This window comes from Lonchura striata, chromosome 6 (assembly GCF_046129695.1).
Source record: "Lonchura striata isolate bLonStr1 chromosome 6, bLonStr1.mat, whole genome shotgun sequence".
In the NCBI taxonomy this organism is placed as follows: Eukaryota; Metazoa; Chordata; class Aves; order Passeriformes; family Estrildidae; genus Lonchura; species Lonchura striata.
The window spans coordinates 58927946-58942483 of NC_134608.1; the positions used below are offsets into that span (position 1 = coordinate 58927946).

The 14538-nt window shown below is 39.8% G+C and overlaps 1 protein-coding gene across 1 annotated transcript; it reads left to right on the plus strand.

The window, feature by feature from the left end:
• The first annotated feature begins 309 nt into the window (after window positions 1–309).
• Window positions 310–12027, plus strand: OVCH2 (ovochymase 2). Its single transcript, XM_077784449.1, is given in 21 exon segments — window positions 310–358; window positions 2536–2645; window positions 3541–3609; window positions 4178–4236; window positions 4327–4384; window positions 4386–4506; window positions 4725–4824; window positions 5906–6024; window positions 7303–7326; window positions 8109–8168; window positions 8171–8198; window positions 8245–8303; window positions 8659–8787; window positions 9168–9248; window positions 9581–9639; window positions 10605–10735; window positions 10737–10789; window positions 11057–11106; window positions 11109–11213; window positions 11509–11681; window positions 11967–12027. Coding segments are annotated over 21 exon segments (1698 nt in total).
• The last annotated feature ends 2511 nt before the right edge of the window (window positions 12028–14538 follow it).

Sequence of the window (14538 nt, forward strand, 5' to 3'; positions counted from 1 at the left end):
TCCTAAACTAGAAGACCAGGTTAACTAGGATTTGTGTGAGAATATTGAGCTGAAAACTTGTAGTTTGTTTTTTGCAAGTCAGGTATATTTATCAGTGATCTCTGCTGGTCTAAAAAAGTACATGAATCCTAAAACCACAAATCCCAAGTGAAGGTGTAGCATAGTTTTGCTTTAAAGTGTGACTTTATTTGTACAGAGGGAGATGAAAAAAACACTTTTGGGAATTGCAGAGGTACTTAATGTTGTGATTTTAAGAATTGAGAATTTTTAATTCCCTCAGCTTTTCAATTTATTGATCATTGAATTAACATGAAAGTTCTGACTGAAAAAAGTGAATGCCAAGTTCCCCTGTCTCAATGTGAGGGTGGATGGTGGCTTTTAAAGTGTGATAAAACTGAGGTGAATTTTTTGCTGGTGCCATTCAGGGTCTTTCATAAGCTTTTGGGGAAATGGTAGGCAATAATGGGCTTACCTTGAGAGTTGGTTTTGATTTTTTTGTTACAGCAAACTTGGAGTCACTAAAATTACAATAGGCTAAAACTGGTGAAAAATAAGTTTATTGGAAAATCAAAATTCCTGCCCAACTACTCAAACATAAATACATTAATTCCATGTTAAAGCTAATTTGCTTTCAGTTAAGAATGATTTGATTTAGAAGAATAGTACATGAATTACAAGATCTATGAAGTTTCCTATTTCAAGACATTGTATCTTGTTTAGAATATGATACCATTAATTTTATTGAGCCTAGAGCTTTTCCAGCAGGGACCTTGTAGACTGTTAGGATGTGACCAGTGGTCCTTGAAAGCACAGCTCATTGTATTAAAAAAAAAAGCAAAGCACAAGCAAACCCAACAAAAAACAATCCCATTTAAATCTGCTTTTTTAATACTGATTTTCTGAGAGGTTAATTACTAACCAGCATTTGCTGCTCATTTTACCCTTCACTCCTTGTTCTCTCTTCTCTTAAACTTTACATTGTCACTGGGTGAATAAATTTTCCACCTTTCCTTCTCCTTGGGCAGGAGCAGCAACATGAAGAGAATTTTCTAGCAAGGATTAAACTTTCTCTGCCCTGCAGCTGAGCCACCTCAGTGGTCCACCAGCCCTTGACTCCTCTAAAACCCCTCAAAGCCAGCAGAAAAAGCAACAGGCGGGCTCTGATGATGAGCATTATCAATATTCTTTGCTTTCTCTCAGTCTTAAACTTATTTGGGTGTATGCATGATTCTTTTTAATGACCTCACAGCAAAGAGCAGCTGTGCACATTTCTACAGCACTGAGCACACTTTGGTTTACAAACATTTAATTTTCCAGTAAAGGAAGGGACAGCCCAGGCTGACTAACATTGATTAATGCCATTATTTTGGGGCCAGCAGGAACAGGTTTCGCCTGCTAAAACACTCATTGTTTTTCTTGCTACAAAGCTTTGGGACACAGAGCTCTGCACTGAGATTCAGAGCAAAGGTGTGGATGGAAATCAAGTCTATTTGACCTTTGCCTGTGGTCTGTTGGGTTATGAAGGTGTGTGGAGTGATAATTGCAGAAGAATGGAAAAAAAATCAGATAAATGAACCAGCTCATTTCTATAGAAAGTCTTTTTAATTTAAAAGCTGGTTGGAGTAGCATTGTGTCAGGTACACAATTGTGTCACTGTAATCCCTTACATCAGCCATGCTAATCCTGAGGTGACAGCAAACCCCTTTTTTGTAGATGTTGGTTCCCTTGGTAGGTTGGAGAATTACACATTTCCCAGACAATCTGCACAAGTCTTGGTCCTTCATCCTTTGAATGCACCCTCCTGTCTGCCAGAGCAACAGCAAAATGGTCCATCATTATTAATCCTGTATTTTTCACAATGGAGAGTTTAACAGAGGTTGTAGTCAAATCTATTAGAGATGTGTTTTCAATGAGTTTTTGTTGAAGTTATCATCTTTAAGGAAAAAAATAAAATTGTGACCACTGTTGGGTTTGGGAAGTGCACTACAAAGAATTCGTCTTTTACAGTTTGCTGATGGTTGCTTTGCTTCCGCCTTTCTTAAAATACAGCCAAATGAATAATTATGACTGCAGAAAATTGTTTCTGTATTCTCCTTTAGAAACATAGAGGATATCAGCTTCATTCAGCCATCAGTAATTATGATAATAGTGAGTTAAGAAGTAAATTTGGCATAGTTATAGATGTTCTGGAGAAATCCACCCACTGTTTTTGGTCATCAAGGTCTATTGTGTATTTTGACTCTTTGTCAAAAGTATTTTCAGTATAAATGCTAGTTATAAAGAGATTTCTGAAATAATGAAATAGTGATTTAGTTCCAAAATATTTTTAAAACTTGCTTGAAAGAGAATATCTGCACATGTTTTTCTTAGCCCAGTTTAGCTTTAGCCTGGGCACTTGGTATTAGGGATTGTAAGATCTGTTTCCTGACAGGGCAGAAAGACTGACTTTTGCACAAGGCCATGCCAATTCAATGTTACCAAAACAGAAATAAAACTTGAATCCTGACCAAATCCTTCCTTCTTTTCTCCTCTCAGACTCTAAGTGTGGGCAGAAAGTGCAAGAGACCAGCCCGTGGAGTTATTTTGTCCTTTTCACTCTGGTTGCTGGGGGAAACCAGGGGAAGCAAGGCTCACACCCATGGCAGGTTTCCACAAGCAAATGTGGTTTTATTTGCAGAACAAAGCCCTGGAGAAGAGAAGGCTTTGGGGTGACCTCACTGCAGCCTTCCAGTACCTGAAGGGTGCCTACAAGAGAGCTGGAGAGGAGCTTTTTGCCACAGCAGGGAGTACAGGACCAGAGGGAATGGCTTAAAGGTGAAAGAGAGTAGTTTTAGATTGGAAATTAGGAAAAAATTCTTTACTGTGAGAGCACAGGCTGCCCAGAGAAGCTGTGGCTGCTCCATCCTGGAAGTGTCCAGGGCCAGGCTGGATGGGGCTCTGAGGAAGCTGGTGCTGTGGAAGGGTAAGGAGGGTTGGATCTTTAAGGTGCCCTCCAACCCAAGCCATGGTTTGATAACGTATTTTTGAACTCCAGCCTGCTTTAAAGAAAAGCAATGGTGCAGGTGGAGAGGACTCAGAACCCATCCTGCTTCCTGATAAACCTTTGTTTATGATTTTTATTTTGGTCATCACTCTTTCTGGATGAGTATCTGTGGATGAGTCTGTCTGTTGTAAATGGGTGAAAGTTCTCAGAAATAGGACACAGGACACCACTGGCTACTGCCAGGCATCCTTGATTTGCAGTGCTCCCAAAATTCTCAACCAGCCAGTCACCTTCACAGCCTGAGTACCTCAGGGACTTGGGTTTATCACAGGTGTGTTGCTTTTCTCCAGGCCCCAAGGCACAGCTGAGGGGACAGCAGCAAGCTCTAGGATCTCCTGGGCTCATGGATTCTGAGAAAGCCAAGGAAGCGTTCGTGCTGGGAATGCAGCTCCTGCTTTGGCTGGGGGCACAGGGGTGCTCTCCTCTTCTTCCCCAGAGGCAATCAGAGCAGACACAAAGATTTTCTTTATTGGGGGTGTCTTCTTTAAATGCTGCAGGTTTCCCTGAAGAGAAGGCAAAAGCATTTCTGTGGAGGCACTGTCGTTTCTGCTCACTGGGTGGCCACAGCAGCTCCTTGAACCCTGGACAGGTATGAATGGGATATTTCAGGCTGCAGGTGCAGGAAAACACGGATTGGAAACGTGTGTGTGCTGTAGCACCTCTTTGTGGTGCTTACTTACAGGTGCTACCCTTTTATTTGTAATCAGTATTTTTCATGTTTTAACAAAAAGGGAGAAAAAACCCTCTGAACACCTCAAAATAATTAATAAATAAACTTACAGAGATTGACAAAGACTGATTTTGGAAGTCTATGTAAAAAATTAACTTGAAGCAGAATAAAGTTTAGACTCATTGGTTTTGTGTTCCCTTGCTGCACACCTGGTCTGGTACCAGGAACCCTAAGGCAGGATTCACTGTGGTTTTATGGTTTTTTTGGTTTTTTTAAATCAACTCATAGAGAAATTACCTTATTTATTCTGCACTTTTCTATGTCCAGATCTTCCCTCCTCCTTCAAAAAGCAGTGTAGCTAAACACTTTTAAACACAGTAAGAGGACCTGATTCCTTAATAAACCATCAAACCATGGTCAGGTCTGTAGCAAAAGGATTTTTCATCTCCCAATTCCTCCTACAGGGCTTACTCAGCTCTTGCTGTCTGTACATCTTAAGTGCTCCAAAATCTGAAGATGAAAGGTATTGGGTATCAGAAGTAATAATTTCTCAGTTTAAAAACAACTCAATTTTTCACTTCCATTTTCTCACTTTAATTTTTCTGTTCCACAGGAACCTTCTGCAATACTTGCATGTCACTGCAGGAGAGCATGGCTTGGGGCTCAGTGAGATATGCTAGATGAGCAGTGACATTGCCTGTCACATCTGTCATTCAGCACCTCAAGTGTGACCCCAGGACTCCAAAGAATTATGGCATTGCCCTGCTGAAGCTGGATGGCACCTTCAACTTCAGTAAGTCCAGAGTTAGCTGTGATCTTTTTCTCCATGAAGAAAAAGTTATTGTTCTTTGCATGCAGAAGGTAAATTTTCAATATGAGATTATTTTACAGAGTCCACAAAAATAAGAAGTTTTTTCTTTCTGTTAAAAACTTTTCAACAATTATAAAGGAAGCTTTTTGTAAATGTTCTTTCAAATATTTATTAATAAAATTCATGTTCCTGTGTGGCAGGTTCATTAGTTTTTCCAGCATGTCTTCCTCACCCAGATGAAAATTTTGAAGCAGGATATATCTGCACTGCTTGTGGCTGGGGCCATTTAAAGAAAAGAAAGCCACTCACATTATTATTTTTTTTCTGAAACGAAGAGCATGATTGCCCATGTCAGAGCTAGAGCAAAAGTAACCTTCAGCTGGCCTTAAGAATTGTAATCTCAAAATGGGATTTTGCTACTATGCCTATCTGTGAATTTCTACAGAATGGGTAATCACAAAAACTAGACCTGCATTTGAATTTGGAAACATTTTGGAATGTTTTCAAGTAAAACTGCTCATATACTAAAGACTGGATTTTTGCCAAAACATGCTTGTAACCATAACAAGGCTTGGAGCAAGTTTCCAGCCGCTTTTTGTGGTGTATTAACAGCGACATTCAGTTTACCTTTAAGCTTTTCCTCTGAACATGGATTTGTGTTTCAGATGGATTGTTCTCTCAGGTCTTGAGCAATCCCAAACAGCAGAGAGTGTTCCATGTCGCAACTCAAAATGTCCCTCAGACATTTTTGGATGTTCTGGGCCCAGGTCAGAAGCATTTGAGACCCTGGCAGGCAGCTGGAAACAGCTGTGATTTTGGGTTTGAGCCATGGAATGAGTTACCAACCTTGCAGGGAGAACAAGAAGTCACAAAACTTTAGATATTAGAGTAGAAGTAGTCACAAAGTAAAAGGAAGAATTTTTGAGTGCTGTACAGGGGGGTTTTGGTTTTGTACATGGGGGGTCAGAGGTTTTAAGATGGAGGGATTTGGGCCTGGCCTGTCCTTCCTCTTTCTTCTTCCTCACCTCCATGTTCTTGGTGATGTTGGCACTCACAGATTGGTTTAGAGTAGAAAAGCACCATTTAATATAGGTAATAGGCATTGGGGAAAACTGTAACCATGTCACACACAATGTACCATATAAAAGAGAGCAGCAGCCCTGGGCGGGAGAGAAGAAGCAGTCGGGGTCAGAGAGGATGTCAGGGTGTGTGTGTGCCTCTGCCTGAGCTCTGAGCAAACCACAGCAGCCCCAGAAGAAAATCTTTTAGATAATTTGCAATAAACTGCCTTGAGACCGGACAACAGAGACTGCTGAGCCTTTCTTTGGAAGCTCGGGTTGGAGGAGAGACTTTCCCACCACATGGAGCCCCCCCAAACCAGGGTGGTCTCTGGCAGTTCAAGAGCACTGTCAACATTCAGGAGCCCCATCCAAGGTGACACCACAATGTGTGCTGGATTTCCAGCTGGAGGAAGAGATGCCTGCCAGCACACAGGGCCCTGTGTGCTTAGGAGTGTTTCTCTGTGTGCCAAAGTAAGCAAACTCACTGTAAACTGGGAGGAATTCTTTCAGAAGTTCCCTATGGGGCAATGCATTTAATGGCATGATTCCATATTAATTATTGTATGGGTTGCAGGACAGGTTCCTGAGAGCAATTTTGCACCCCAGTGCAATAATGGTTAGGGCTTTCTATCTTCAGAACTTTTGATAAATTAATTAATGCTGGAAAGATCCACAAGTTGAAAATAGAAAGAATTATGTTATAGGAAGGAAGTGGGATAAAGGCTAAGTGATTGTTCCTCACTCCTTTTTTATGTGATCAAGCCCACCATGAGGGAATTAATCTGTCTCTCCCCTTCTTGACAATCCTGACTAAACACCCCAAAAACGTGTGTGTCTTTACAGCTCCTTTAAAAATGAGTGTCCCCTGTGCTGCAGGTTTTTATTAAGGCGCAAAAGAGACCCAGTTAGCATGTTTATTGGAAGTTTTCTTTTTTTTAGTGGAAATCCACCAGTTGAAAGTATCAGAGTTTCCATGTGCACTTCTTTGAAGTCACTTGTCATTTTTCTCAACTAACACATGCTGAATCAGAAATCTGACAACAGGGGGACAAGTGCTTTTGTTCAATCTTCCCAAAAGGCCATGAATTCCATCTGTGCTGGGGAGCAGTGTGTGACCAGCAGGCAGCACTGCCAAAGTCATGGAGCTGGAGATATAGAAGGCAGGGGTGAGCTTCACTGAGAGTTATTAGAAACTGAATTGGCATTTTCTTCTAGTTTGGGCTAATTTCGTTAAAGGGTTTTGGAGACTGTGTTAAAACTTACACAGAGAACTGAAAACTCAGTTCTCTGTGTTAAAAAAGGGTTATTTAAGAGGTTTAGTCAATGAGAAAAAAAAAAAGTTGGGAGGAGAAAAATAAAATTTCCTATTAGAAACCAACTAGAATTGATGATTCAAAGAAGGAACCTCCATAATGTGTCAGAGAAAAATGAGAAGGGTCTAGCTTCTGAAAAAGTGCTGCTCAGACTGAGAAGTGGCCTGTCAAAGCATGGTTCATTCTGGTAGTGGCTACTCCACTACTATTTATTCCAATGTCAGCATTCCCTGAACTTGCAATTTTGTCTTGATTCCAAGCCCTAGGTTATTGTAGGCACTGTGTCCCCAAAAAGCACTGGGAGTTGCCTCTGTGCCAGCTGTGGACAAGAGTAAATTGTGAACATGAAACTGCAGTAATTTATTCTTCTTTTTCCTCCCCCTTCCCTATCCTTCCTTCATTAGATCTGAAAGTGAAAAGCTCCACAGGTGAGTACATTACTTTTCCCCAAATCTTTTATTTGTGCTAAAGTATAAAAAGCCCCCCCCCACCCCTGCCCCCCATAGTTATATAACTTATAAAGGAAGAAACCTTTTTGAAAACATTTTTGCATGTTTTTACTGGTCTTCCCAGGATGCTGCAGGGGAAATGATCTAATAAGTACCTGACTCCCTACATTTGTTTGTATTTACATAGTTGTTGATAAATGTTGCTCTTACTGGGTAACATTGCAAGCAGAAGGAAGGGCAAGAGGAGATGATTTTTGTGCTGTTGTGTTTCTGCTGACACTTGACCGAAGAGGAAAGCTTCTGCTTCTTCTACTAAAGTAATTTTTAACAGTGCATTGAACTGTTGAAAAAGTCTCCTGCTGTAACATAACCAAGGGCATTATCACAGATGGGGTGCCATGAACACTATTGTTTTGCTCTGGGGTACCCATTTTCCTCACTGAAAATTATTTATACTGAAATCTTCATGTAGCCAAGAGTTTCTTTAAGGTAAAAAATAAGCACTGCCACTTAGAAAAGAATGAGAGCCCATTGGCAGGGCTTCATTCTTGCTCCCAGATGATGGGGTTTAAAGGTGATTTGCCAGAATTCCAAATAAAAGAGAGAAAAGAGAAGACACAGTATCAGTCTGCCAGGAGAAACAAAGTGCAGCTGAGCAACCCCATCTCACAATATCCTCCAGATGTTTGAGATTTTTTTGGTGGAACAGCTGATTGCATATGTGTCAAACCTAATTCCTTCCATTATGATTTATCTCACAGCGTTTTGTAGTGTTCAGGATGGCAAACTCTGCAACAGTGAAGGGGAATTACATTTTTCTGGAAGCCTGAACTGTTCTATCAAAACCACCAGTAAGCAGAGAAAACAAAGTCATCCCCCAAGACATCTCCTTTTCAGAGTCCAGCTGTTCTTCTCTCCAGAGCACCATTCATGTAATTTTTGCCACTTGGCTTATAGTAAATGAGAGGAAGTCCTATCCCCAAAAGCTGTTTTTGGCACTTGTTTTGAGCTGGTTCTTAGATTAGGGAAAATCAGGTAGCTGGGGTGTTTAATTTGTAATGAAGTTTGTGGGTACTGCAATAGACTGTTGTGAAATTATGCCAGAGACTCCTTGCTCTGATGAGGAAACTGCTGAACAGGCTGCCAGGAATAGCTCAGTCCTTCAGCCTGCTTATCTCTTGGTCATGGTTACTTTTTACCTTCCTGTCTGAAAGCTGGAATATACAGAATATTGTGCACCCACTGTTGAAAGAGAGAAGGATTAAAAAGTACCTGTTAATTTGTAGTGAGACTTTGCTTTCTCATTTTTAGTCAAGTCTTGTGGATTTGCCCTATCAGCACCTATACCAAGCTCTGCTGTGATGCTGGTTGTCTTCCACTCTTATAAAACAGAGACTTTTGGAGGATTCCGAGCTACAATCTCCTTTGTTCATGTAGCAGGTAACAGAAAACTCAGTAGAAACTTGGGAAAATGCCTCCTTGGGGCAGCACAAAGGATTCTTCAGTGGATTGGCTGTTCAGAATTATTTTCCTGTAGGAGATGCTCATCTAACAAATTGTTTCAGTGCAAATGAAAGGATTGTGAATATCTTCAGGCATTAAACAAAGACCTAATAAATGGTGAAGATAAACAATGAATCTGGCCAAACCTGGGAGTTGTGTTTGTGGCACAAAATAGCATTTTAATACTGTAATAGCACAGATCCCTACAACAGAAATCTGTTTCTTCTACAAAAATAAATAAGGAAATAAAAGTTATTCTATAATGCAAATATTACTCAAGACATCCTGCTAACACACTCACTACCCTCACTTGCTAGATTTAAATATTTTGAATTCAATTAAATAAGAAGATTTTGAAAACATGAATGTTACTAAAGAAGAAATAAAGATTACAACAGGTAAGACAACTTCAGTCATCCTTCATGGGACTAGAGAGTACCTTTTGGGCTATAAATTCTCAAAATACCTAACTGTTGCAGTTGGTCCAGATTTTTTTAGTAAGATATTTTGAGGAAATAAAAATATGCACAGTGATATTTCCATGCTTTGGCTTTACCAGAACCTAATTTTTCTTGTTTCCTTCATCTTGCTAAGTGATGCACAGCAATTCAATAACATTTCAGCTTGTATGTCAGTTTAAACCTACTTCCTTTGATGAAAACAATTGCAAAGACTAAAGAGTAGTTGAAAATAACAATCAGCATTTCAGAGCTGCCCTTTCTCCCTCTAGTCTATGAAAAATTGCATGAGTCCCTGTTCATTGTAGGTTGGAAGCTAAAACTTTCGAAGGTAAAGAGTAGCTTTCATCTTGGTGAAGCTATTTTTGCTAGGATCGTCTGCTTATATGGTGGTCTAAACATCTGGATCCTTTTTAATGAGGGAAATTGGAAGATTTAGTAAAAAAGGTGGAGCTTGAAAAGCTGTGGCATTGCCCTTAACTGGAATGTTCTTTACTTCTCCCAGTGTTAATCTAATCTCTAACCACTTCTTGGAACATCAGTGCTTTCTGTTTCAGAGGATGCTTGTGGAATGCCTTCAAATCAACCCAGGTTCTGTGTGCTAGGAACACAGCAGGTTTTAAGATTCATGGGTTTCAGGACTGCTGTTATATCAGCCTGACAGTGAACAATTTTTTTTTTTCCTTAGGGAAGTATACAGAGACTTATGGATGGTGGTAACAGGACTTCAGGATCTTACAGAGGAAGAATACACACAGGTACTGTGTGCTCTGCTTAGTAATGAAATACAAATCAATTTTTAAAGGTAGTTTTTGCTGTAAATGCTATTCCCAAATTCTCCATGATGAAGCAGTCCAACAGCCTGAGCCCTGATCGTAATCTGCATTTATGCAACAGCTTTTGTGTGACTGTGAGCACAGATCTGTGCCACCACTGAACTCCAAAGCTCAGAATTCCAGAGGATGTGGGAGTGAGAGGTGTATTGTCTCCGTACTCACTGGTGACTGTCACCAAGACAGAAAGATTAGAGCACAAGTTGCCACTTTGCTCACACTGGATAAATGTTTTTCCAAGAGTCTCTTCTGACCCTTGCTAGATGGGGTTTTCTGCATGTTCCCTGTTCCATGTCACAGATGCATAATCTTGACTTGTTAATATCAGAAAGCTGGCAGTTTCTGGAGCTGTTTTTAAATGTGTTCCCTTCTTAAGGCATCTTGGAAATTTATAAAACCAAAGTTATTTAAAGCCTCACACTCCCAAGTCTTTCAGAAAATGTCGATGTCTTTGCTTTCCTAGAAAAGGTCAGTCAGGCAGTGTTTTATAAACCCAAATTTCAACAGGACCACTCTGAACTCTGACACTGCCCTGCTGCAACTGGCTGAGCCCTTGGAATTCTGCTCCTCCATGCTCCCAGTGTGCCTCCCTGCAGGTGCTGCAGCCCTGGAGGATGCATGTGGTCACAGGATGGGCTGCATCTGAGGCAGCTGTGCAGTCTTTGCTGCTTGGGCATGTTGTGGCTGTGTTTTAAATACCACATTCTGTGCTGGAACAGTCCTTCTGTCTATACGTTAGTTTTTGGAGAACAGACAGGTTAAAAAGTTTTCACTTGTCAGCTAGACATGAAGGAGAGAGAGAAAGGGAGGAGAGAAATCAGGTCATTTAGATTGAGACCTTTTGAAAAGGAGAGGAGTAAAGCTTCCTTCTGGAACCGCTAATTCATGTCTCTAGTGGATGATGGGTTTTCACTCAAGACAGCAAAAAAGGGAAAAAACTGCAGCAGCTGGAAGTCCCCATCCTGGCACCTTGAGGATGTGTCAGAGCTATTACATAAACCTTCCCAGTAAAGTGACCCAGGGGATGATCTGTGCAGGATTCCCTCTGGAGGAAGGCAAGGATTCATGCACAGTAAGTTACCCTTGGGCCAGATGGGCTCTAGAAAGGGAAATGCAAAACCTCCCAAAGCTGTTTTCTTGCAAACAGGCTGTGGTGATTAACACTGAAAGAATCCTTAGGAGTCAAACCCATATTGCAAAAAGAGTTACTTCCCTTGAATAAAGGTTGTGTTCAAAGAAAACTTTGTCTTTTAAAAATGGGAAACTCCAAGCACGTGAGCAGCTTGGACCTCTCCTTGCTGAACTGAGATTTTAAAAACAGCAGGAGTGATGTTGGCTCGTGACAAGGCTCCTCTGTCCTTGTGCAGGGTGATTCTGGAAGCCCATTAGTTTGTCCTTCAGGAGACAGCTCAGGGTTTTACACTCTCCATGGAATTACTGGCTGGGGCTTGGGATGTGGAAGGAAGAGCAACCCAGGAGAATACACCAATGTTAGTTTTTTTGCTGATTGGATCAAGAAGAATATTAATAGTAGTGCTATGTATGGGGGAAAAAAAACCCAAACAACAAATAATCTTTTTGCTTTTGTTAGATGATTGAGGTCTTTTCCAGGATGACATTTTTATATTTGGGAGTCTGGCACTCCTTGAGATCTTGGTTGTTTAAAATATCCCTAGCTGAATACCCAAAAAAGTTGATTTAAATTTCTTTCTTAAATCAGCAGTAACTACTGAAAATCTTATTTCTTCCAGTTGTATTATTATTATTTCATTCTCTACTGCGTTTCATGTGTGGATGAATGTTTTTCCTTGCTGTGGCTTTGCAGCTTCATGTCTCAGGGTTGGGAGGAAGTCGAGGAGCATGAACTGACACGTGCTGACAGCTGAGTCCACTTTGACAAGTTTACAGCCTGTCTTCATTGATGATCTTGGCAGAGTTTACCCTGTTTTATATTCTTTATTTCAGAGCTCCCCATTTCCATTGTGTGACTGTCAAAAGAACTGTTCTGATGGATCTCATTGTAAAACATTCCCAAAGCACAAATGTCATTGAAAACAAAATTTGGTGGGCGCATGCAGGTTTTTGACTGACGAACAGATTCCAGAGTAGCTGATACTTACCCTGGGGAATTTACTGCTGATTTACCTAAACTGAGACTTTGGCTTTTTATGTGTGTTGGAGCAGTCACAAGTTACCTGCAGGCTTCTGACACTCTGTTAATCCATCTTAGAAAGGAAAAGAGGGAAAATAAGCCACATGAGCCAAACATGTCCTTGCTTGTCCTCCTTGAATGTAGTGCTGGAGAGTGTAAAAATACTGCAGGATGTTTTTAATACAGTCTCTGGTTTTACAAACTGCTTGGTGTTTAAACAAATGTGTTTGAAAAGACAGGTATTACAGGTATTACATGCAAGAACTGACAGCTATCCTAATTAATCTATGCATTAACTTGTAATTAGCAGTTTGTTTAATGTCCAAAAGGCTGCTTATGCAGAAATCTCTGGTGACGAGCTCCAATTAGCTTTGCAGACTTTCGTGAGCATTGCAGCTGACAGCTGTAGTGTTTAAAATTAGATTAGTAAGATAGTACAACAGGTAGCACAAGAAAAATCCTCCTTTGACTCAATGGTCCAGATAATAACTAGATATTTCACTTAGTTTTTGTTGATATTAATGGCAAAAATATTTAGGGAGTTTTTCCCATAAAAGCATTTGATGCCAATAACCCTCCTTTTTTATTATATTGATTTGGAACTTTGGTTCTTTAGTTTTTTTAAACTTTCAATTTTATTCTGTAGCTGGGGAAACAATAATCTCACTGACTTTATTCTTCAATGAATAAGGTAAACATATTTCACCACTTTCTTCTCTTCACCATAAAGTTTGAGGCAAAGGCCCACAAAATATTGAACATGAGTTTTTTGTGAAGCTATGAAAATACTTAGCAGTGGAAGGATTATGGGCTAATTGAGATTCAGTGATTCAGATTAACAGCTGTGTCACATTATTGATAGAGTATATGTGCTCTATTTTTGCCAAGCTCTCTGAAGAGATCTTCAGAGAGAAATGGAGGGAAAATATCCTTTGTAAATTTTTATCATAGAAGCCTGTTAATGTTTGGTTATGGTGGAAATAGCCATCAGCTGACTGTATCAGTTTATGCTTGGAGCAGATGTGTATTATCTCTTTGCTGCTATTCTGTTTTGCTTAACAGGAACACAGTGACTTTTATCTGTTTATTAATTTAAAACAAGGATTTCAAGAGGATATGTTCAGAAAAGTAAAAATTGTGTGGGGAGAACTACAGGTGGTATCAGCTGTGATGTTATTGAATGAAGTGGTTATATAGTGATAAATTGGTATCGCTTATGAAAATTCCTGTCTTAAATTCTTGTCTTACAATGTCTCGTTTTGATTTGATGGTTATGGCACTTACTTTTTGCTTGGCTGCTTGATGTTGGCCTTTGTGCTTCTCCTAGTATGACTTCACAGGGAACTAAGTTTTTGCTTTTGTTTGTCTCTTTAGTCTCGTGTAAGGCGCCAGTACCTTTTAGCAACAATGTGAACTGTTTTCTGATGCAAATGAAATATTGATTAAAAAAAACGACTAAAAATTATAATAAAAAATTACTTTCAACGGTGTCCATGTAATGGGATTCTATTTAATTTTTAGGCGAGGCTGTGTCACTGTAGGTTGTTCTGGTTAGCTCTGGAATGGTGTCCTGCTCTCTGTGCTCCTCTGCTGTGGAGGTAACTCATCCCGTGCCTTTCCTGACCCTCCTTCCACTGTGGCTCTGCCCAAAATGACATGACAACCCCATTCTGACGGATCTTCCCTGTTTTTTTTTTACCCTCTGTGAAAAACGCCAATTATTTGGTTTTTAAAAGTTTAATAATAATAAAATGGTTATAAAAATAACAATACAATTAGGGTAATAAAGTTTAGAGTTAGGACAATTACAAGACAATAAAAAGCAAAGAATAATGGATGTCTGGATGCTCTCAAACACTAAGTCACGAAAAGCATGACTTGTGAACAAAGGAATAACCTTAAAACAATACATTTATTGCATATTCATACATTCTTCATGGTTATGCATATGTTCTATTCTAAACAAGAAACTGTGTCTGTTATATGTCGACTGCTTCCTTTAATTCCCAGGGTGTCTTCGAGTCTGAGCAAGGCCTGAAGAAATTAGTTTCTTCTGATATGAAGCCATAAATTCTTCTCCTTTGGAAGATTTAGGTGTTCGTCAAAGCAAGTATCTCATCCCTAAAAAAAAAAAAAAAAACAACTTCCCCCCACATATATAGTCTCTATTTTAACATTATCTTGCAACCTAAAACTATGCTTAACACAATACATAAGAGAATTAATACATCATAACTTTCTAACA